The sequence below is a fragment of the Rattus norvegicus genome, chromosome 1 (genome assembly GCF_036323735.1).
Source record: "Rattus norvegicus strain BN/NHsdMcwi chromosome 1, GRCr8, whole genome shotgun sequence".
NCBI lineage: Eukaryota > Metazoa > Chordata > Mammalia > Rodentia > Muridae > Rattus > Rattus norvegicus.
The window spans coordinates 198,485,493-198,507,944 of NC_086019.1; the positions used below are offsets into that span (position 1 = coordinate 198,485,493).

A 22,452-nucleotide genomic window follows, 5' to 3' on the forward strand; every position below is an offset into this window, starting at 1 on the left:
AGGATGAGCCAGCCCTGTTCAAACTGTACAGGGCAAGGTGAGAGAGGGAAAGAGAGAGGGAGAGGGAGGGGAAAAGGAAGGAGGAGGGGGAGGGGAGAGGGGAGAGGGAGGAGGGGGAAGAGGGGAAGGGGGAGAGGGGAGGGGAGGAGGAGAGGAGGGAAGGGAGGAGAGGGGGGAAGGGGAAAAGGGGAGAGAGGAGAGAGGAGAGAGAGAGAGAGAGAGAGAGAGAGAGAGAGAGAGAGAGACCCTAGAGGAACTTCCAAAGTGATTCAGTCCCAGGAATGGGCTGCTTCTGCCAGGGATGGCAGATTTCAAAGGTTTCTACAGGGCTACACATTTGTGGGCAATTTTGATGAAAGCACAAATTCAAGGAACCTTATCATGTGGAACCATCTGCTGATGGACACACTCTAATCACTTAGCAGCTCACTTCCTTTGAGAGTGCACACAGTGCATTCCTGTCCACCCATAGAAGACATTTTTTCTACCACATTCTTAGTTGCTTGACCCAGAACTCTCATGTACCAATGATTAGATCACCCTCCCAGGGCAGACACATCCTGCCCCTCCTCTTTCTTATTGCTCTGCATCCACTGTGCCTCATACCCAGACTGTGGGTCATCAGATACACTCAGAGGTCAGGTCCGTTGCATGGGTTTTTTTTTTTTTTTTTTTTTTTTTTTTTGCCAGTACATGTTTAAAAGCAAGGACTCTGTGAGACCAAGAATTATCCACTCTCTCATGATTGGCTGTCTCATGGGCACTTCTTTCAGAGTTTTGTTCCTCAGAGCAAGTATTTGCTGACTCACCCAGGGGAGCTGACAACTTCCAGGAAGTTGGGTTGGCAACAGACGCTGACTGAAGAGCCAAGACAATTGTTTTCCCATTATTCCATTACCAGCTGGCAGGCAGGATGCATAACCCAAAAAGGAATGGCTCCTTCCACATGACATCATGGGGACCACCGGGAGATGGCCCAGTTCTCTTACCACCTGGTCATCTCTAAGGATTACAAATGTTGCCTGGTCCAGATTCAGGAATCTTTCCTCAGAAACCCCTCAGCCCTCTGCAGGCTGCATCTCTGAAAAGCTCTCTCCATTCTGGACCCAAGACATCCTCAGATGCAAATGAACCACTGTCAGAGAAGAAATTGTTGAAGTTATGACGGCAAAGTCTAGTTCGAATTCTAAATCCCCACAGACTCTTTCTTGAGGCCTGAGTTTAAGAAAACTACTCAGTAACTGGGGGCCAGTTCCTGAGGGGAGGGAAGAAATGGCTGATTTAATTCTGTAGGCCTTGATTTCTATACTGATCATAACATTATATATTTCGGTTGTTACTACATGACAGAAGAGAAACTCAGTGTCTGATTCATTTGTCAGCATTAAAATAATTTCTGCAGTAAGAAAATAAGCTCAACAGGAAAACAAATGTTGGTTTTTCTGCCTTGTCCTATGCCAACCGGATCAAAGGAAATATTACCTGACACCAGATGTCATTCCCTCTGAGGTTCCCCTCTCTGGGACCTAAGTTAAAAACTGCCCTTGAAGACATCCTTCAATGCTACTTAATATGTGGTTGGTTCTTCCTCCTTTACAGATGAGGACCCAGCAGCAGGTTTGCAGTGAAGGTGAGTGTTTTATGAACTCTTAAAAATTGGCTCCATCTAGCACTCTCTCTTTAAAATGTTAGATGACACAAAGCCCCCTCCTTAAGTATCACTGAACAGTCTGGAAACAGCTGGGCCCTGAATTTAGATGCATGGGGAAAGCTTCAGAAATACCCTGGAGAAACTAAAGAAAAGGACAGATGCCTCAGAGTCTTCTTCCAAGAGAGCCTGTCCTTAACTATCGAAGAATTGACTTAAAGTGTGTCTTTCTTCACAAAGCTACTGAGCTGTACACAGGATTTCATTGGAGTACCTATAAGAAGCCCAAACAAGACTTTAAAAAGCAAACACAACTTTGCTGAGCTGCTCTGAGTCCCAAGGTGACAGGCACATGGAGGGGATGTGGAAGTTGACAAGACGCCAGGAGCTTGGGAAGTGGTTGCAGGATGATCAGGAGTTCAAGGCCAGCTTCTGCTACACAGAGAGTTCAGAACTAGCCTGGGCTACACGAAGCTGTATCTCAGAAAACCTAAAACCAACCAAACCAAGCTTTTTCAAACCCGTTTGCATTTATTTCCTTATTCACTGTGTTTATTTGTGGGGGCAAGCGCATGCCATGGTGCACATGAGGAAATCCGGAGGACAGTGTGAAGTTAACTCTCTCTCTCCTTCTACTCTGTGAGTCCTGGGGATCAAAATCAGATTGTCAGGCCTTGGGAAAGTAACCCTATACCCAAGGAGTTGCCTTCCCAGCTCCCATCCAAACTTGATGAAACTTCCTGCCTACAGGACTGACCAGCTGCAGTAAAGCTAAGCATACAACAGCCTTTTGAAGCATCTCACTGCTAAGCCCTCTCAACCAACTCATGGCCCATGTGCTTCTCCTCCCACCTCTGTGCATGCCAGGAAACACTCATGGTGTGTTTGCTTTGGGCCAAGCATTCTTCCACACACTCCACTCCGGTCCACTTAATTTCCATAGCAACCGCATGAAGAAGGCCCTATACTTACTTGCATCTGGCCGTTAAGGAAACTGAGGCAAGGCTAAACAACAACTGTGCCAGGTCGTTACTGTATTTTCTCCTTTCAGCCCCGTTTCCACACTTTTTTTGTCTGCTCAGTTAAAATGGATCCTAGCCCTTTGGAGAGTCTTCCTTAGGTGGCTGGACAATGCTAAACTTTGTCAGTAGGGGGCGCTGGAGAGATACATCTCAGCAAGGTCCTGGCCAGGCCCTGAAAGCATACATTTCCCCTCAACCCGCCCCCTCCCCCAAGCCCCTTTACTGCTGCTGTAGCAGAGGGACTCAACCTTGTACATCCACAGGGCAGGTTTCTGGCAAACTTCAGAGGATGGACTTCCAGCAAGTTCTATGGGTGTGGCAGTATAAAACGTTTTCTGTCATCTGCTGAGCCACACTCTGATTCTTCCAGCTCAGCTTCTTTATTTCTGTGGCTACTTGGGCTTTCCAGAGCTCCCTCTACTTCTTATTAGACAAGTCTCTATATGGTTAATACTTCAGTACATTACGCATTCTCGGATTACCATGTGGTTTCTCTCCTGGCTGGATGTTGACGGGCATCTGTGTCCAGGGCCACAGAGCAGAAATAGTAGTGGCACTCCAGAGCTTCTGCTCCTGAGGGTTCTGTCAGGTTGCTTCCTTTGAACAGGGCAGACAAAATGAAGCTCAGGTGTAGAGTCTAGTGGGTGGGGACAGTTCGCCAATGGCATGGGAAAAGCATACCAAATTATGTTGGGTCCCTATGGCCTATGGTATTTGTTGTTCGGTTGGTTAGGTTTTTTTCCCAAGACAGGGTTTTTCTATGTAGCCCTGGCTGTCCTAGAACTCACTCTATAGACCAGGCTGGCCTTGAACTCAGAGATCTGTCCACCTCTGCTTCCCAGTGCTGGGATTAAAGGCGTGTAACATTATTGCCTGGCTTTTATCTGTCTGTTTTTAATGCCACTCTGTATCCAGTGCCAGAGAGGCTGGGACAGTTTAAGACTTTTGGAACTCAAAGGCAGGTAAGCCTATTTGGCAAGTTCCAGGTCAAATAAGACATCCTGTCTCAAGAAATATTTTTTTAAATGGATAGTGCCTGAATTCTGATGCCTAAGATTGTCCTCTGGCCTCCTCAAGTAAACACACATGTACCCCCCACATGCCTGCATCTGAACACGTGAGCACACATATTTGTATATACACACAGAGACAGATATCTACAAATAAAGCAATAAAGGAACAAAAAGAGAAAGCGATGGTGTTGGCTCTGCTGAAGTGCAGAGAGGACAGTGCCAAGACAGAGACCTCGGGGAGACATTTTAAATTAGATAAATACAAAAAAAAAAGATGTGCACCAGAAAGAGGGAACAGGGGTGTCACCAGGGCTCCTGCACCACTCTACATCTTCACTGGAGACATCTCTACTTCTTTGCACCAACTCAGAGAAGTGACATTCCCCACTGGGCATTTGGAGCACAAGGACTTTCATGGTGGCCAGAGGCAGAGGTGAAGAAGACACAGTGTCACTGTGGGGTTGTAGTGGGTATTGCCATTATCTATCAGAATAAAGGAGAGAGAAATGCTTGCATTTCAAACAACTGCTTTTATTTCCACGTTTGTTGCAAAAACTAATTTGTTCTTAACTCCACAAATACATATTTAGGAGGAGAGCTTGAAAGAATAGATAAAAGTGGGTACCGCTGGGCCATTTGGTCAAGATGACTTCCTGTGTGTGGCTGGTGAAGACCCTGCCATCTTTACTCAGTCTCCTGGCTCCCACTGAAACAGGTACCGCGGCTAACAAAGGCAGGCACTGCGGGTAGGGCAGGAGGGAGGCAGAGGGCTCTCCTGCTTGTTCTGTGTTCTGCCTATCCATCAGTCCACTTCAAATCAGCCTCTGGCACTCCAGGACGTGTATTCAAAATGAACTTTGACTTTAGATTTTTCAGAACTGGCAGCCATTGGGATTGGAAGTTAAAACATGAGAGATTTTTTGCTTCTTACATTTTTGGAAAAGAAAAAACATTGCCCCCCACCCCGAAAAACAAAAACAAAAAACAAGCGTCCAAGCACACTTGAATATATAAAGCTTTCCTGCTCGGGTGGAAATGGTCGGTTCCAAGGGGTCGAAGTCCCAGCAATGGACTGCTGATCTGCGGCTTGCAGTTCTAAGGCTTTTGTTTGGAACATTCAGAAAGTGACGTTTCCTTTGTGGGAAAAAAAAAAAAATCAGAAGTAAAGTGAAAGTTTCTTTCATGTGTGAAGATAGCATTAAATTTAATGGTTCATCCAGCGTCATCATCAGAAGTGTTCCCAGATTCAGGCTGGGCTAGCAGAGCCGCCTGGGATCAAACTGCATTCCTTTGAAGGAGCTGGTCCAGTAATTGCTGTAGAAGCAAGGGAAACAAAGATGTCAAGTTCACCGTTCACCTGGGTACCGCCCACCTCGGACCTGCGCCAGCCAGCTAGCTACCTTTTTGAAGACCTCTGCTCGGAGCCTGTTACTCTGTAAGATCACTCTTTTCTTCTGCTCTTCTTTTTTCTTTCTAACTTCCGGCAAGTTATTATAGATTCTGAAACAGACAGAGGACATGGTGATGGCAGGCGCTGCTGGTGTGAGAGGGCAGCCCGGCTCGTCGGCAGGAAGGAGCCCACAGGTAGGGTCCTTCCGGCCTACTGGCACTGAAAGATGCCAACTGAAGAACTTCTCCCCTGCCTTCACAGGGCAGGGAACCCTGTGGAAGAGGAGGTGGAGCCACGGGATGGAGGACACCAGGAGAACAGGCTCTCTAAGTCAACTGAGCTAAGCTCACATAAACTCACAGACTGAGGCAGCATGCCCTGGGCCTGCACGGATCTGCACCAGATCCTCTGCATACATGTTATAGCTTTCAGTTTAGTATTTCTGAGACTCCGGAGTCTGTGACCGTGTTGGTCTATGATTCTAGTGCCTTCTTTGGGGCTCTTTTCCTTCTGTTGGTTTGCTTTATTCACCTTTGATGTGATAGCTTAAAAAAACAATATATTTTACTTTGTCAAGAAAGAATAAAGGAAAAAAATAAAACAAAACAATTATATTTATAAACCTAATTAAACTCATAGTGGCCCTGAAAAAGAAAGAAAACTTCTTTGAGGTCCCAGGACACAGTCACGCTGGGGTCAGCATCTCAAGGATACTTCCTGGGCACTGCAGCAGTCACGATGGGAGGCCAGGCATTTGTGTGGATGTCACTTCTCATCCTGCATTTGCAGTAATAGTGATTTTATATGTATGGGGGGGGGACTCCTTGTAAAAGGGGGGCTGTTTGACCCAGTGGCTTGCCATTCTGAATGTCAATGTTTACTACATATTCCCATTTTTGCCATCCAATTTTTGACTACCTGTGACTTGACAAGGGGGCGACAGATGAATGGCAGCGGCAAGAAGCATAGACTGGAAAATAATGCTTACTTCTCTTAGCATTCAGCATGTCTGATTAAACTGTTTTTAAATACATTCCAGACTCACGTGTTTTGTCCTTGTCCCATGTAAAATTATGAGTTTCAGAGTTAATGGAGGGGTCTAAGGGACCCTTGTCTGGAAGGTTGTTTTCTTCTCAACACAAACTGTTTAGGTACTGATGTTAACTGGTTTTCCTCCAACACAATGGATTCCCTAGATCCTGAGCCTAAGGGTTGCTAAGCTGTACAAGGCATTCAGTTCAAATATCTCTTTTTCATTTTCTCTCATGTATGAAGTCAGATGAAACACGTTCGAGATTTTTCTGCCCTTGGAAGCATGAGTGCAAAGTATAAAAGGACAATGACAATATCAGTAGGTGGCATGAGCATCAGGCTAGTCACTCTCAATGCTCATACTTAAGGGGAAGAAATACCCAAGGGGACTTGTCATACAACAAGGAACGTAAGTCCCAGCAAGATGAAGAAATTTGGGTAGAGCCCCTCAGTTGGCTAATGGTGGGCCAGCATTGGGACCTCAAGCTAAATGCTACTTACTGTGAAACAACTACATGGCACACAGCTACTCATGGAATCCTGCAGAGGCCTGCGCCCTGACGGAACCTTGTACACTGTGGGTATTAGTAAGGGTTATGTTAATGTATGATAAAGCAGTACACCTTTAGGGAGCTGGTCCCACAGCCTTCCAGTGGGCAATTCCTGAGATCCAAAGACCATCTTTCCTGGAGCTGACCATCCAACTCAACTGGAAGGTTGAAACAAAAGCTTCTGTGGCCCACCTCTGGCCCTGCACTGTTTCCTCAGACGAGATACTCTGATATATAATAGTTTGCCTCCACGAGGACACTGCACAGGCAGTCAAAAACAAGAAACCTGCATCTTGAGCAAGCTCACGGACGGTGCCAGGGGGAAAGGCACATACAGCACAACACTGAATGGCTGAAGACCGGGCGCCCATTTAATGTACAAGCAGGAAGCTTTTAAGGGGAGGGGGAAGGGGACCAACTATGAGCATTCTAGCAGATGGGTCTGGGGCCAAGGGAAGCAGAGCTGGCTAATTGGTCTTGAGGGAACTTTAGCTTTTCCTCTTTTGCTTGATTTGAATAAAAATATAACCAACATAATCCATGACAAGGGACACAAAGAAAAGGCATTTTCAGGTGACTGTGGAAAGCTGGGGAGAGCCCAGCCAGGCATGTTCCACAGAGCAAAGAGATCCAATTGCTTGGTCCTCCTGAGGAGACCAGTTAAGGGCAACCACAGGCTGTGAATCTAACTTCAGCGAGCTTCCTGGTCCTCCTCAAACACCAGCTTCTCCTTTAGAGATTTGCCAGGACAGAGCCTGTCTACTTACTATTGCTTCTTTAAAGTCCATTATTTAAATTGCTTGGTTGACGAGGTCTTGTAATAGCAGTTTTAGGTTTGGGGACCAATGAGGAAGGTTTTGTTGTTGGTGTTGGTAGGGTTTCCCACTAAATTGAATAGAACACTTTTGTTGCAAGGCCTATACAACTTTTCACTTATCAAACAGCAAGCCTTCAAGTGCAGGGACCGTTTGTAAGCCGGTTAGAATGCTGAGCGCCATGTCATTAATGGTGTGTCCCTATTCTTATTTTCTTACTTTCAAAGAGGTTCCCTGTAGGTATCCAAAGTTACTTAATTATCCTGGAAACAACATAATCACAGTAAAAGCAGAGATTTAAGGTCTGGAATGGGGGCAAAATTATTCTTCGTATTTCATTGGTGTCTCTGAGTGCACTATCAATTTGATTTAATTACTATAATCTCTCTCAGGGCTAGGGTACTTTATTACAGCTTAATGACATTTTATGTGTGTGAACATGGCCAACCCTGCTGAGCTTTTGTGTCCTGGTTAAGAAGCCAGGTCCCAGGGAAGAATGGTAGCCTTTGTGTGCCCCAGGGTGCTAAGAGTTAGTGGGAGTTTTGAATAGTGACTGGCCAGGCAAAGCAGGGAGAACCCTGGCGATCTCTGCCAAGACTGCCAGAGACAGACTTGCCAGAAACACCACTTTGTGGCCCCTCCGAGGCCCCTCTGGCTCCCATGCTCTGCCGGCTTCCAGCTTGGAAGCTTTTCCTCAGGACTGCCACAGTCAACGTCCTCCAGAAAAAAAAAATGGGTTCTCTCCTCCTCATAAAATTACTTTTAAAGGTGCAGCCACACATGGCTCCTGCCCAGAGCCACGAGGCAAATGCACCAAAGAGTTCCAGTTCAGAATCTGCTGATCACTTAGGGACCAATTATGGGCCCACTCCTGAATCCAAGACCCACCACTTTCCTAAGTTTGGTCCAAGAGCAGCATAAACATTCCGAGGCACAATTCGACAACTTTGCTCACCTCAGCCAGGTTTTTCAGATCAGCAGCCAAGAAGACCCAGCCCTTAAATATAGGTCTCGAAGCCCTGGCCCAAGGGACAGCATCTGGGCTCTTCAAGCCTCCTGACCCCCTCTCCAGCAATTTCCATACATCCCACAACAGTCAAGTACCTTTTAGATCTCATATGCATCTCCTTCTCTGAAATGCATCTTTCTTTGGGTTTGAACAAGTTATCTGGAAGAAAGGGAAAGAGGATTAATTTCAGGAAATACAGAATAACACAATGTATGGAGCAGAGCTGAGGGAGAGCCAGAGCACTCTCTGTGGTTGCTCACCCTCCGCCAAGCTATACCCTGAGAGGAATAGTGTGGGATTCCAATTGACCAGCCAGTAGCTGTTCTCAGCAAGAGTTAAAGAGAAGGAAAGCACAATGCCAGAATCTTTTAGTTGTCAACTTGACATAATCACTGGGAAAGAAAGTCTTCATGAGGGATTGTGTGGCCTGTGGACATGTCTGTGAAGGGGCTCTCCTGATTGCTAATTGGCATAGGAAGGCCTATACTGGAGGAGGCTGGTGTCGTTTCATGGCTGGGTCCTGAACATGTAAGAGCACTGGCTGCTCTTGCAGAGGACTCAGATTCAGCTCCCAGCACCTACATGGTGGCTCACAGCTATTTGTAACTCCAATTTCCAGGGATCTGATATTTTATTCTGGCCTCTGTGGGTACCATGCATACATGTGGGAAATAGAAAAAAAAAAGTCTAGCTAAGTACCATACATACAAGCAAGCAAGGGTTCCTGAATTTATTCTCTGTCTGCTCTTGACTTTGGCTTCCCCCAATAATGAGTGAAATTTGGAATTGAAAGCCTAATATGCTCTTTCCTCCCTTACATCACCTCTTGATAGGATATTTTATTACAGCATATGAACTGCTGCACAGACAGCTGCCTCACCAATCGCTCCTTTTAGAAGTCATGTCTTGGTGAAGGAAGTAACAGGTGTGAGACTACTGTTCTAGAAAAAACCCCTACACCAGGTTCAGAGGGTTCTAAAGACAAGGAGACTTCCCAAACACCCCTGGAATAAATATTCTGAAAGGGAAGGTCTGGCTCCTGCCTGCAGTCCTTCGGCAAGGAAACTCAGAGATTCTACCTCTCAATATGAAGGCCCTCTTAGACCTGCCAACACCTAGAGAAGCCAGGGGACAAGTCACATATGCTAGGGCCCTTTGACTAAAAAAAGTACACTAGAGTAGGCATGATGAAATCATGAGATTGTTTTCTGTGGGTCTTTATTTTTTTTAAGTTAAATACATGTAATGGTTAGCTTCAATTATCAACTGGGCAAAACTTAGTATCACCTGGGAAGAATGCCTCAGTGAGGGACTGTTTACATTGGGTTAGCCTTTGGGCTTGTCTGTGGTGGGTTATATTATGTTAACTGTTGTGGGAAGACCCAGTCCACTGTGGGTGGCGCTATTCCCTCTGCAGGGGATTCTGAATTGTATGGGAGTGGAGAAATCCAACTGAGCAGAAACAGAACAAACAAGCTGTGATATGAGTAGCTGTTTGAAATTCCTGCTTTGGTTTCCCCATAGTGATGAACTGCAAGGTAGAATAAACCCTGCTCCCCCTCAAGTTGCTGTTTGTCAGGGTAGTTTATTACAACAATAAAAATACAAGTAGAACAGTGTGTGTGTGTGTGTGTGTGTGTGTGTGTGTGTGTGTGTTGTGCATATGTGTGACATATACATAATACACATACATAATCTTAATCTTTAATAATACCTTACAATGGTATATCTAAAAAATACTTTCTACCGTTTACAAGATCTGAAAAGGCATTGACTTTAGAATACCTACAAGCCTCTCAGCCTTGGTTGAGCCAAGGGTGTGGTTCTCCTACAGTATATATCTGAGCAGCTGTCCTGCTTTCTGGAAAGTCTAGACAATGGGTTTACTGTCTTCACTCAGCATAAGGAGTCAGGCTTCCGTGGAGGTACAGGGAAACAGGGCTATTAAGGAACGCCTTCCCCTCTGGATAATAAAACATAGTCACTGGTTCACAGAGGGGAATATATCTTTGTGGATAAGCTTGCATTAAGTCATTAAAGAAAAGACTATTTTTATGATTGCAAGTGCAGTTTGTAATGATCCACCCTGCCCCATGACATGGTGCTTGAGAGGGGAAAGACTCCAGGGTTCAGAAAGGTAGGGACTGTGAGGAAAGAAGACATCACACATGATGAAATGAGGTACATGTCCTCCTGGTGCCCAACCCTAGCTTCCCCCTCCCCCCTTCTCCCCCAAACAGGGCTCCTGGAACTTCCCAGAAGGAACCTACAGAGTTCCAGCTCCATCTGTCTGGATCCTGGTCATTGTGCATATTCAAATATGTGCTTATTTGAAGACTGCCTTCAGAGAGGGAGAGAAACCTTAAGCAGAGTCTCAAACCCAATTTTGGATTAGCATTCTTTAGGAGCTACTGGAGGCCAGGGTAGAGCCAGTGTAGACAGACACACAGGCACAATGTCCTGGGGTGGCGGGGGTGGGGATGGGGAGGGGAGGGATAAAAGCAGTATAAACAACACTTGTCTGTTTCTTCAGAGCACCTGATACCACAGTTAAGCTTCGGGTCTATTTCCAGAGGAAACAAAAGGAACTGTGAGCCACCTGACACTTCCAGCCCTCTGTTTTATGAACTGTTTTTAGCCTGCTGTGAGAGCAGGAGGTGGGATGCTGGACCCAGCAGTCCTCAATAGGTACAAAACAAGCAAGTCTATATTGAAGAAGGCTCAAGGTTGATGTGCTCACCCTGACTGGGGCGGGGGGGGGGGGGTGCTGCTGCTATGGATTTTGAGTCTGCTTAATATCACCAAGCCCTTCTGATAAATGGAATATGTGCTGGGGCCTCTTGGCTATGAGAAGAGAAGGCAGGGGGTACACATCCCTGGAGGGAGTGAAGGAAATGAAGCATTCAGAGTGGCTCCAAGGTCACTACTCCACCTGCCTTGAGTGGCGTTTGTTGCTGTCATAAAATAGCCTGACCAAAGCAAACTTAGAGGAGAAGGGGCTAACTGGCTTAGACACATCTAGATAAAGTCCTCACTTAGACTCTCTTCCACAAGTGACTTTTAGCTATAGTAAGTTGACAAATTATTCTACCGATGGCATTTTACCTTTGGCAATCTGAGGGGAGATGGCCAGAACAGGGGTGTGAGGGTGGGGTTGGGGTTGGGGTGACTTTGGGTATCTGAGTGGTCACAATGATTCTGTCTGTCATTTTATCACAGAAACTTCCTTCCGTGATCTCAATCTTCATCTCAACCCTGCGTCATGTTCATGATGTTTGGCGCTTTAGAGCTGGTGTTCATTAGTTTCCTAAGGGTGAGTTTTACCTGCTCAGCTTCGCTGTGTATGAGTGAGAGGCAGGACTGGGTTCCAGTCCCCGTTAGCCTAGTGGCATCTACCTGTACTCTGGATCACCAATACATTGCCACTAACTGGTAGTTATAGGATCTTTTTGAGAACTATAAACAAGGATTCTACCACTTCTCCTGAGATCAATCTCAAATTCATTTCCCACACACTCTTTCCTTTTATAACTCTTCAAGGCTTTGGTGTGACTCATAGGGGAGTCATTTAATGCGATGTATTATGATACATATACATGTCTCCCGTATGCTCATGTGTTTGAATACTTGGTGGTACTTTTGGAGGTGGGGCCTTGCTGGAGGAAATAGAATGCTAGAGGGCTGGCCATGAGGCTTAGCCTCACTTCCTGTTGGATCTCTACTCCCCAGTCCACCCAGATAAAGCAAATCACCTCTCTTTCTTACCACCACAGCTGTGAGCCAATTCTGCTGACATGAGTCCCCGACCATGATGGTCTGTATCCTCCAACTGAGGGCAGGATAAACCCTTCCTCTCTTACACCGATTTGTCAGCTGTGTAGATTCGTCGGCTGTTTAGTCTCAGCATTGAGAAGCCCCTTCTATATGTGCTTTGCTCAAAGATATAGGAAATCCCATGCGCTCATTCCTGCTTAAAGAAATTCTACTTTTATAAAACTGAGAGACTGGTGAGAATCACTTTCAACTCCTTCTGGATCTTTTATGGATTTTCTTAGATCTGTATATATTCTGACTTCTTTGGAAGAAAAAGACTACAACTATAATTACTCTATTATCGCTGAAATGGAGGGAGCTTTTCTTTAATAACATTATCAAGGTAAGCTGCATTCTGGAAAACACACACCCCCACACACACCAGGCTCTCCTTCTGACTTCATTTGGCAAGGCCAGGCTTCCTTAAGCCCTTGCCTGTTTCAAAGTCAATAAGCAATGAGGTACCAAGTCCTCCAAGCTTCTGAGACGGCTCTTGTAAAATCCAATTCCCCAAATCCCATTAATCTGTATAAACACAGGAAGGTATTTATTGCAATTTCTACAACAATTGTGTGTGAGCCCATATGGGGACAGGTGGCCTCAGCATGCAGCCTCTTGTCAGTGTCATATCACCAGGAAGCAGCCAGGACCACCCTGATGCCAGTACAGCTGGTTGCTTGGGGACTCCAGCTCTTCCCCTCCTGCAAAGCTTTACAACTCCCATGGGCTGGCAAAGCTTCAGCCTCCCTCTGCAGTCATCTATGTGATAATCAACTCTTCAAGATCCATCTCAACAACGAAGTCCCAGGAGTCTTTCCTTGGTCACCCGGGCTCTTAAAAGAATGTTTTAGACGTTTGCTTTTCCTAAGGAACACGAAAACCAAATTCTGCCTTTTGGAACACAGCAGAACCAATAAGCTGCCCTGTGAAGGGGACACTTGGTCTGCACCTCCTTAAGTCTTCTATAAAAAAGCATTAAGGACTGGCCTTTTCATGAAGAGTGAAAACTCTATTTACCTATATTCTTAGATCACAGGGCTGGTCATTGAATGATTTCAGATAAGCATCTGGCTAGAGTCATCACACCATGGTTTCTGAGATTCAGTTAAGCTCTACCACATTCATCATGTCTACCCACCTCACCACTGTGGAACCGCTAGTTCATCTTCAGTAGGCAATAGTGGGCTGACTTAGCCTGGGCTAATGAGAACTTCTGAAATTAACCACACAAAAGCTTAATGAAGATTAGTGTTGACTCTGGATTTCTGTGATGGGAAATTCCTGTGCTGGGTTTTCTAAAGTATCTCACGTCTCTAACACGCTGTCCTGCTTATATGGAATCCTGTCCCTGCTGACTGCTACACTTGGTGACCACCTTGGTCTAGGAGTGTGAGGGGTAGATGGAAGCCCAAAAGAGGCTGTAGTGACTGAGAAAGCAAGGCTGTGCACCCACTCCCATGCCAACACGTGAGAGAGTTTGAAAGGGCAGTACAGTTCTCTGTCCCTTCTAGACAAAAGAAAAATCCAAGGGGTTCTCCAGAAACACATGTGAGGAATTAGATGGCAAAGCGGTTCTGGGGTGTTGGGGGTGTATGGAAATCATTCTGTCTACAGAGAGTCACCCTCAAGCTGAGAGCAGGGCTACATCTCAGGAGTCAGATGAGAGGACAGGTGGAAGGGAATGAAGGACGGAGTTGTAGGGTCCTTTGGGAAGGGTGACTGAAAGGGACCACCGTGACTGAGGCACTGAGGCCAGAAACATTCCCTTGCTCAAAGACCTTGCTGCTGAAGCCACATATAAGGAACATTGATTAAAAAAATATTTGTTTTTGGAGAGAAATAGGTTCTCTATGTGCTTCATAGCTCCCCTGTTCTAGTGCTGGGACCATGAGCACCGTCATTGTCATCCTTGTCCTGAATCATAGAGGTCCTCTCTGATAGGATTTTAGACTTGACTTACAGCTGTCTGCCTGCCTCCTTTCCCCAAAGTGGCACAAGCTTCCAAGACCAGGAGGGTCTCTTTTCTATCCATTTATACTGCTCAGGTCAGCACCTCTCCCCCTCCCTGCCCACACTCTGCCCCTCCAACCAGAAGACATGAGATGCCCCAGACTAAAACTTATTGCCTAACCCCAGCAAGGGACAAAGAGATCAAGTAATCCTCATCAGTTCCTTCTAAAAGTCAGAGGGATTACCAAAGAGGACTAGCCTAAAGAGTGCCAAGGACACAGGGGCCCATGAGTCACATTTATAGAAATCCCATTAACTAGTGTTGGCAACAACGGAGGCCGCTGAACTAAATCAGATCACTGCTTTCCTCGAAGCCCCACAGTAACCCCCAAAGGGCATCTACTTCCAAAGAAACCTATATGGTTGTTTTCCCCCTTGAGCTTCCACAATGTCCACTTGGAAGATGGGCTGCTTCACTGGGCCTTAAAATTTAACAAGCCCTAATTCTTAATGATCTAACTCAACAAAACAGGGAATCCTACATAAAGATAATATAAGCGTGCATAAGTTAAATATCATGTTTTCATGATGCACACAGTGTCATTTGTTTGTCTTTGTGGGTCTCATAGCTAAGTCTAACTTGTGCCAAGTTGACAAAAACTTACTAGCACACCTATATTTGAGGACTCCTGTTACTGTGACAGAAGGTAGCGTGAAGGATGAGAAACAAGCCAAGTCCTCCTGTGAGCTTCCCCGCCTTGAGACAGGAATGCCAGGCCAGGGATGCCTAACTGAATTGGCCCTTACAATGAGGAACAAAACACTTAAAATATGGACATCTTAGATGCTGCATGGATCCTAATCATTCAGGGAGTTTGCTGTGGTTGACCTGAAATGCCACTCTGAGATAGCGTGAGAGCTAAATATTGATCCAGGCTGCAGATGCAATCCAGCTACCTCCAGTTCTACCACCAGGTCCCCACCCCCGGCATAATGGTCGCACCCCTAAACTGAGGAACCTGTCCTTCCTGGAGCTTTTCTTCTTTTTTCTTTTTTCTTTTCTTTTTTTTTTTTTTTTTCGGAGCTGGGGACCGAACCCAGGGCCTTGTGCTTGCTAGGCAAGCGCTCTACCACTGAGCTAAATCCCCAACCCCTGGAGCTTTTCTTCTCAGCTATTTGATCACAGGAATGAGGAAAGGAACAGACACACCAGCATTCAACGTTCCATTTGCTGAATCTAGGAGCTGTGTGCTTTGTGTGACCATGGAAGTTTTCCATGCCATGGTAGCACAGCATCAAGGGTCCACGTGAATGGAAAACGGCATCTTGGCCATCCATTCTTCAAGTTCCTGGTCATTTTGTCAGCTAGAGTTCTGCTCTGTCTAGCAGGCTTCTCTGTCTTTTCTGTGCTTATTTTATAGCACAGCATCTTTGAAGCACTTTCCAAGGCCTGGGACAGCACAGAAGGCTTCATGCTGGGCACCATTATAGAGAGCCCAGGAGCCAGCATGGACAGAGTTCTAGGCCACCTTCCAGAATGAGGCAAAGCCAGTCACAGATAGAAACAGGCCCCACACTGTCGGCTGCCCAGACAGTCCCTAGGGCTCTGGCCCTCACTTCCAGGCATTGGTGGACCAAAGCGTCACCCGGGCAGACGATAGGAATGCTTCCTCATCATCCTAAATTTCCAAGGAAAAACAGAAAACTGCAGCTGCAGTTGAGGCTGCTTTAGTAACTACAATGGGTATACACAAACAACAAAAAAATCACAGAATAATATTTTCAGAGTAGACTTTTGAAACCAAACAAGGGTAAAGATGTTTAGGAGAATAAGGTGAAATTAATTTAAATACTTTATTGCAGGATCTGTAAGTGCCTTTGATATCCCTGGGCGTTATGAACTTCTGAGAGGAAACAGGATGCATAGCACAAACATTTGTCAAAATAACTCTAAGAGGCCTGGGTCCTGCTCTGAAACTGTAGGTAGCCCTGGACTAGAGGACACTGAGAACGAAGAAAGCCAGCTACAGGACACTAACCATTAAAGTTAATCTGCATTTTCCAAAATTACCCATTGGATGGGATTGAATCTTCACCAATAGAATAAAGTCTGTCTCGGTATGGTGACACACCTGTTATCCCAGCACTGAAGAAGCTGGAGCAGGAGGAATGCCATGAGTTCAATGCCAGCCTGGGCCTCAGAGTACTGCCAGGTCAGTCAAAGCTACATAGCAAAACCCTTTTTGCTGCTGCTGCTAGTAATAATAACAATTATTACTACTAATAATTACATAATTAAATTAGTATTAGTATTATTAGTATTATTAGTATTATGACACAATTTGGCATACTTCATGTAAAATCTAATTTTCCCCATCCACTTAATTTCTGATGATAAACATCTCTGAGTATTAATAATTGCTTAGGCCAAAAGTTATGGCTTGTTCTCTGACTTGCTATCCCTTTTATTCTAACCTGAGTTCAGCTGCATGGTTTCTATCAGTCTCCTCAGTATTCTGGAGCAAATCTCCCATGCCCCTGACAATTTCCCAGAATTCTCTCTATCCTTGCCTAATGTCCCATCTCCTATTTTCTGCCTCACCTCATTGGCTGTATGTTTTTTTGTTTTTTGTTTTTTTGTTTTTTGTTTTGACCGTGATGCTTATAAGAGATTTTCTCTACAACTTACATTTTCTGGAATATTTATAGGTTCTGGTCTTTCGTCCCTCCAAACACGCTTGTGTTTCAGACCCTGGATCCATCATGAATAATGCTATTTCCAACACTACTGCAAGACAGATCAAGTACCAAGAGAGGTTCCTTATCTGTGGCTTCCTCAGTAGGAGAACGACAGGCCAGAAAAACCGCTCCAGCCTCTGCTGCCATTATAGACAAGGGCTGTTGTAATCTCTGGTAACACCACCCTTAACTAACTGTTACATAGACTTACTTCACTGTGCTGTCCCTGGATCCAGAGGACAGTTCCTGTACACCTAATCACAGAGAAGACTACCTCTAACTCCGGAGCCAGTTTGTAAAGCTTGGAAGAGGTGTCTATCACATGTGCACACATCAACACAAAGCAAGAAAAATGAAAATCCAAGGAAGTGCACCCTTAGAAGAAGGCAACCATTGTTCAGGAGCTGACAACAAAGGCTCAGAGATCTAATGAAATCCCTTGAAAAATAATGGAAGGAATTACACTGTAGTTTAACAGAACACAAAGAACCAGTGCAGTGAAAGTAGGAAAACAACAAATGAACAAAATCAAGAGTTTACCAGGTTGAAATGTTGTTTTAAAAGAGGGGAGATCTGTAATTCTGAAGCTAAAGACTACCATAAATGAAATGAAAAATGTAATAGGCTTATCAAACAGAAGAATCTGAACCCCAAAATGTGTTATTTAAAACTATCTAGAACTCATAGAAATAAATAAAATCATAGAAATATAATAAATGGAAGAGAATAGAGAAAGTCCACACGCTTTAGGAGACAGCATTTAAACACCTAAAACGTCACATCCCAGGATTCTAAGAAGAGAAAGCCAAGTGGGCAGAGAGTTTATTTAAAGAAACAAAACTAAAGCTCAAATTACCCAAGATACAATCCACAGACCACATGAAGCTCAAGAGGAAGGACGACCAAAGTGCAGATGCTTCCTTCAGTCCTTCTTAGAAGGAGGAACAAAAATATTCATAGAAGGTGATATGGGACAAAGTTTGGAAAACAGACTGAAGGAATGACCATTCAGAGACTGCCCCACCTGGGGATCCAGGCCATATATATATATATATATATATATATATATATATATATATATATATTCACCAAATCCAGACAATATTGCTGATGCCAAGAAGTACATGCAGACAGGAGCCTGATATAGCTGTCTTCTGAGAGGCTCTGCCAGGGCATGACAAATACAGAGGCAGATGCTCACAGTCAATCATTGAACTGAGAATGGGGTCCCCATTGGAGGAGTTAGAGAAAGGACTGAAGGAGCTGAGGGGTTTGCAACCCCATAAGAACAATACCAACCAACCAGTGTTCCTAGGGACTAAACCACTACCTAAAGAGGACACAAGGACATACCCAGGGCTCTAGCTGCATATGTAACAGAGGATGGCCTTATTGGGCACCAATGGGAGGAGAAGCCATTGGTCCTGCCAAGGCTCAATGCTGCATTGTAGGGGAATGTCGAGGTGGGGAGGAGGGAAGGGGTGGAGTAGGTGGGGGAACACCTTCATAGAAGAAGGGGGAGGGTGGATGATTAGGGGGTTTATGGACAGGAAACTGGGAAAGGGGATAACATTTGAAATGTAAATTTAAAAAATCCAATTAAAAAAAGAAAGAAAGCTAAAAGTCTGAGGAAAGATATAAACACCTATGTAAAGGAATCTCAAAGGCTTCCAGTCAGACTCAACTCCCCAAACCAAAAATAAAATCTTGGAAGTAGACAGAGAAAGAAGAAGATTCTTACATATTCTAAAACTCAATTGCCAAAAAAAGGCAATGGGATGATATACTTTAAAGGCTAAAAGAGAAGTTTCAGCAAAAATGCTACCTCTCCAAAAAAACAAAACAAAACCAAACAGACAAAAACAACAAAAACTTGCTAACCCCATATACTTCACTGGACAAAGAAGTCCAGAAATAAATATGTAAATGCTTTCCTTGAATAAGTTCACTCATCCTGCTTTGCCAGAAATGGTGAAGGCTATTCTTCAAGCAGTAACAAAAAGCTTCAAACTAGTGATGGGAAAAGACATGATATGAGAATCACTAAGAAAGTACATAAGCAGCAGAAATCAGCATATTCTAATGCTATGATGTTGCAGTGAAATTGGTTCATAGCTCTCATAGATTAAGAGAAAGAGTTCATTAAAACATAGCTAAGTTAAGGAAAATGCAATATAAAATGTGTAAATTACACACACACACACACACACACACCCTGGTAGTGATAAAGTAAAAATATTAGCCGAGTGGTAGTGGCTCATGCCTTTAATCTCAGCACTCAGGAGGCAAAGGCAGGCAGATCTCTGTGAGTTCCTGGCCAGCCTGGTCTACAGAGTGAGTTCCTGGACAGCCATAGCTACAAAGAAAACCCTGTCCATATAAATGTAGCTGGAGAGCTTTTCTTTAGGGAGGAAGGGTTGGTTATTTCTGAGACATATCAATCTTCCCACCCCGTATCCCAAGGACTGAGATAATACCAGGGGCCCTTAAGCTTCATAAATATATAGTTTTTACATTCATGTAAAGTTGAATTAATATTAGCTTAAGCAGCTTGTTTAATAATGTAAGACTTGGGTAACTACATTGAAAGCCAATCTGTATATGTGAGAAATAATGGAAGGGGAATCAATGGTGGCTATACCCACACTCAGAGACGCTGATCTTGCCATTGATAGAAACTAACAGGGAGACCCACAACTGGACAACATGCAGAGACTAAGAGTGCACATCTCCAAATGGGACAACTCTGTATCTCACCTCTCCCAGGCATCCATGGAAAAGAGCGGGGAGGAAGATGGTCAGAGCCAGAGGTAGAGAATGACTTTAAGGAAACAGCATTTTGCAGACCCAACAAGGCAGATGCGCGCATGAATTTATAGCAATTGTAACAGCATGCTTAAGACCTGTACAAGCGGGATCTCATAAAACTGCAAAGCTTCTGTAAGGCAAAGGACACTGTGGTTAGGACAAAACGACAACCAACAGATTGGGAAAAGATCTTTACCAATCCTACAACAGATAGAGGCCTTATATCCAAAATATACAAAGAACTCAAGAAGTTAGACCGCAGGGAAACAAATAACCCTATTAAAAAATGGGGTTCAGAGCTGAACAAAGAATTCACAGCTGAGGAATGCCGAATGGCTGAGAAACACCTAAAGAAATGTTCAACATCTTTAGTCATAAGGGAAATGCAAATCAAAACAACCCTGAGATTTCACCTCACACCAGTGAGAATGGCTAAGATCAAAAACTCAGGTGACAGCAGATGCTGGCGAGGATGTGGAGAAAGAGGAACACTCCTCCATTGTTGGTGGGATTGCAGACTGGTAAAACCATTCTGGAAATCAGTCTGGAGGTTCCTCAGAAAATTGGACATTGAACTGCCTGAGGATCCAGCCATACCTCTCTTGGGCATATACCCAAAAGATGCCTCAACATATAAAAGAGACACGTGCTCCACTATGTTCATCGCAGCCTTATTTATAATAGCCAGAAACTGGAAAGAACCCAGATGCCCTTCAACAGAGGAATGGATACAGAAAATGTGGTACATCTACACAATGGAATATTACTCAGCTATCAAAAACAACGAGTTTATGAAATTCGTAGGCAAATGGTTGGAACTGGAAAATATCATCCTGAGTGAGCTAACCCAATCACAGAAAGACATACATGGTATGCACTCATTGATAAGTGGCTATTAGCCCAAATGCTTGAATTACCCTAGATCCCTAGAACAAAGGAAACTCAAGACGGATGATCAAAATGTGAATGCTTCACTCCTTCTTTAAATGAGGAAAAAGAATACCCTTGGCAGGGAAGGGAGAGGCAAAGATTAAAACAGAGACTGAAGGAACACCCATTCAGAGCCTGCCCCACAGGTGGCCCATACATATACAGCCACCCAATTAGACAAGATGGATGAAGCAAAGAAGTGCAGACCGACAGGAGCCGGATGTAGATCGCTCCTGAGAGACACAGCCAGAATACAGCAAATACAGAGGCGAATGCCAGCAGCAAACCACTGAACTGAGAATAGGTCCCCCGTTGAAGGAATCAGAGAAAGAACTGGAAGAGCTTGAAGGTGCTCGAGACCCCAAAAGTACAACAATGTCAAGCAACCAGAGCTTCCAGGGACTAAGCCACTACCTAAAGACTATACATGGACTGACCCTGGACTCTCTCCCCATAGGTAGCAATGAATATCCTAGTAAGAGCACCAGTGGAAGGGGAAGCCCTGGGTCCTGCTAAGACTGAACCCCCAGTGAACTAGACTATGCGGGGAGGGTGGCAATGGGGGGAGGTTTGGGAGGGGAACACCCACAAGGAAGGGGAGGGGGGAGGGTGATGTCTGTCCGGAAACCGGGAAAGGGAATAACACTTGAAATGTATATAAGAAATACTCAAGATAATAAAAAAATAAAATAAAATAAAATAAAAAGAATCTATAAAAAAAACAAACAAACAAACAAAAAAAAAAAAAAAAAAGACCTGTACAAGCCCAAGCCAGGAGAGGAGGACCCAAGAAACTACCACTAGCTAATGAGCTATTGGCATTTGCTTGCCTCTTGGAAAGGGAAAGCTAATTACTCCAATGAAGTGACATTTGGCATCGTAACTACACTCCAAGGCAGGCCCCACACCCAGTAGTAGTCAGCCAATACAAACTGAAACTTGATGGGTTTAAAAGACACACAGGCAGAGACACAGAGGAAGATGCAGACAGACAGACAGACAGACAGACAGACAGACAGACACACACACACACACACACACACACACACAGAGGTTGGATGTGTAGGCACTGGGAGGAGGATGAAAATGATCATTATGAATTTCTTCAAGAATAGATGGAAATGTTATTTAAAAACAAAAAAAAGAGTCAAATCCTATAGCGAGAATGTTGGTTTCTTTAAAATACAAATATGAATATGTCTTTGTTTCAATCCAGGTGTAGGATATGGGGCTGCTTCATTGTTCACAGTAACTATCTGTTGCCAGGCTCTGGCAGGGGCATAATTTTGCCAGCTGAAGACAGTTTACTCTTCAGAGGGTATAAAAATGCCAGAGCCCCACGAGAGGGGCAGCAGCAGCTGCTGCTGCTAGTGGTGGTGGTTTCTGGTTTCTGGTTTCTGGTTTCTGGTTTCTGGTTTCTGGTTTCTGGTTGCTGGTTGCTGGTTGCTGGTTGCTGGTTGCTGGTTGCTGGTTGCTGTTTTCTGGTTTCTGGTTTCTGGTTGCTGGTTTCTGGTTGCTGGTTTCTGGTTGCTGGTTTCTGGTTGCTGGTTTCTGGTTGCTGGTTGCTGGTTTCTGGTTGCTGGTTGCTGGTTTCTGGTTGCTGGTTGCTGGTTGCTAGCTTCTGGCTGTTGGTTGCTGGTTGCTGGTTGCTGGTTGCTGGCTTCTGGCTTCTGGCTGTTGGTTGGAGTCACCCTGACTACTAAGATTGGGTTTGCTCCAAAGAATTCAATGC

General features: G+C 44.7%; 1 protein-coding gene across 11 annotated transcripts in view; it reads right to left on the minus strand.

Annotated features, from left to right (window-relative positions):
* Positions 1-4,193: 4,193 nt before the first annotated feature.
* Positions 4,194-22,452, minus strand: part of C1h10orf90 (similar to human chromosome 10 open reading frame 90) — a 233,575-nt gene continuing 215,316 nt past the window's right edge. For all 11 annotated transcript variants that reach the window (XM_039107617.1, XM_039106695.1, XM_063287197.1 and 8 more), the window contains 3 exons: positions 8,576-8,639; positions 5,084-5,183; positions 4,194-4,997 (listed from right to left, as the gene is read on the minus strand). In XM_039107617.1, coding sequence (XP_038963545.1) covers positions 4,959-4,997; positions 5,084-5,183; positions 8,576-8,639 — 203 coding nt within the window. In that variant the 3' untranslated portion in view covers positions 4,194-4,958. The remainder of the gene's footprint in view (positions 4,998-5,083; positions 5,184-8,575; positions 8,640-22,452) is intronic.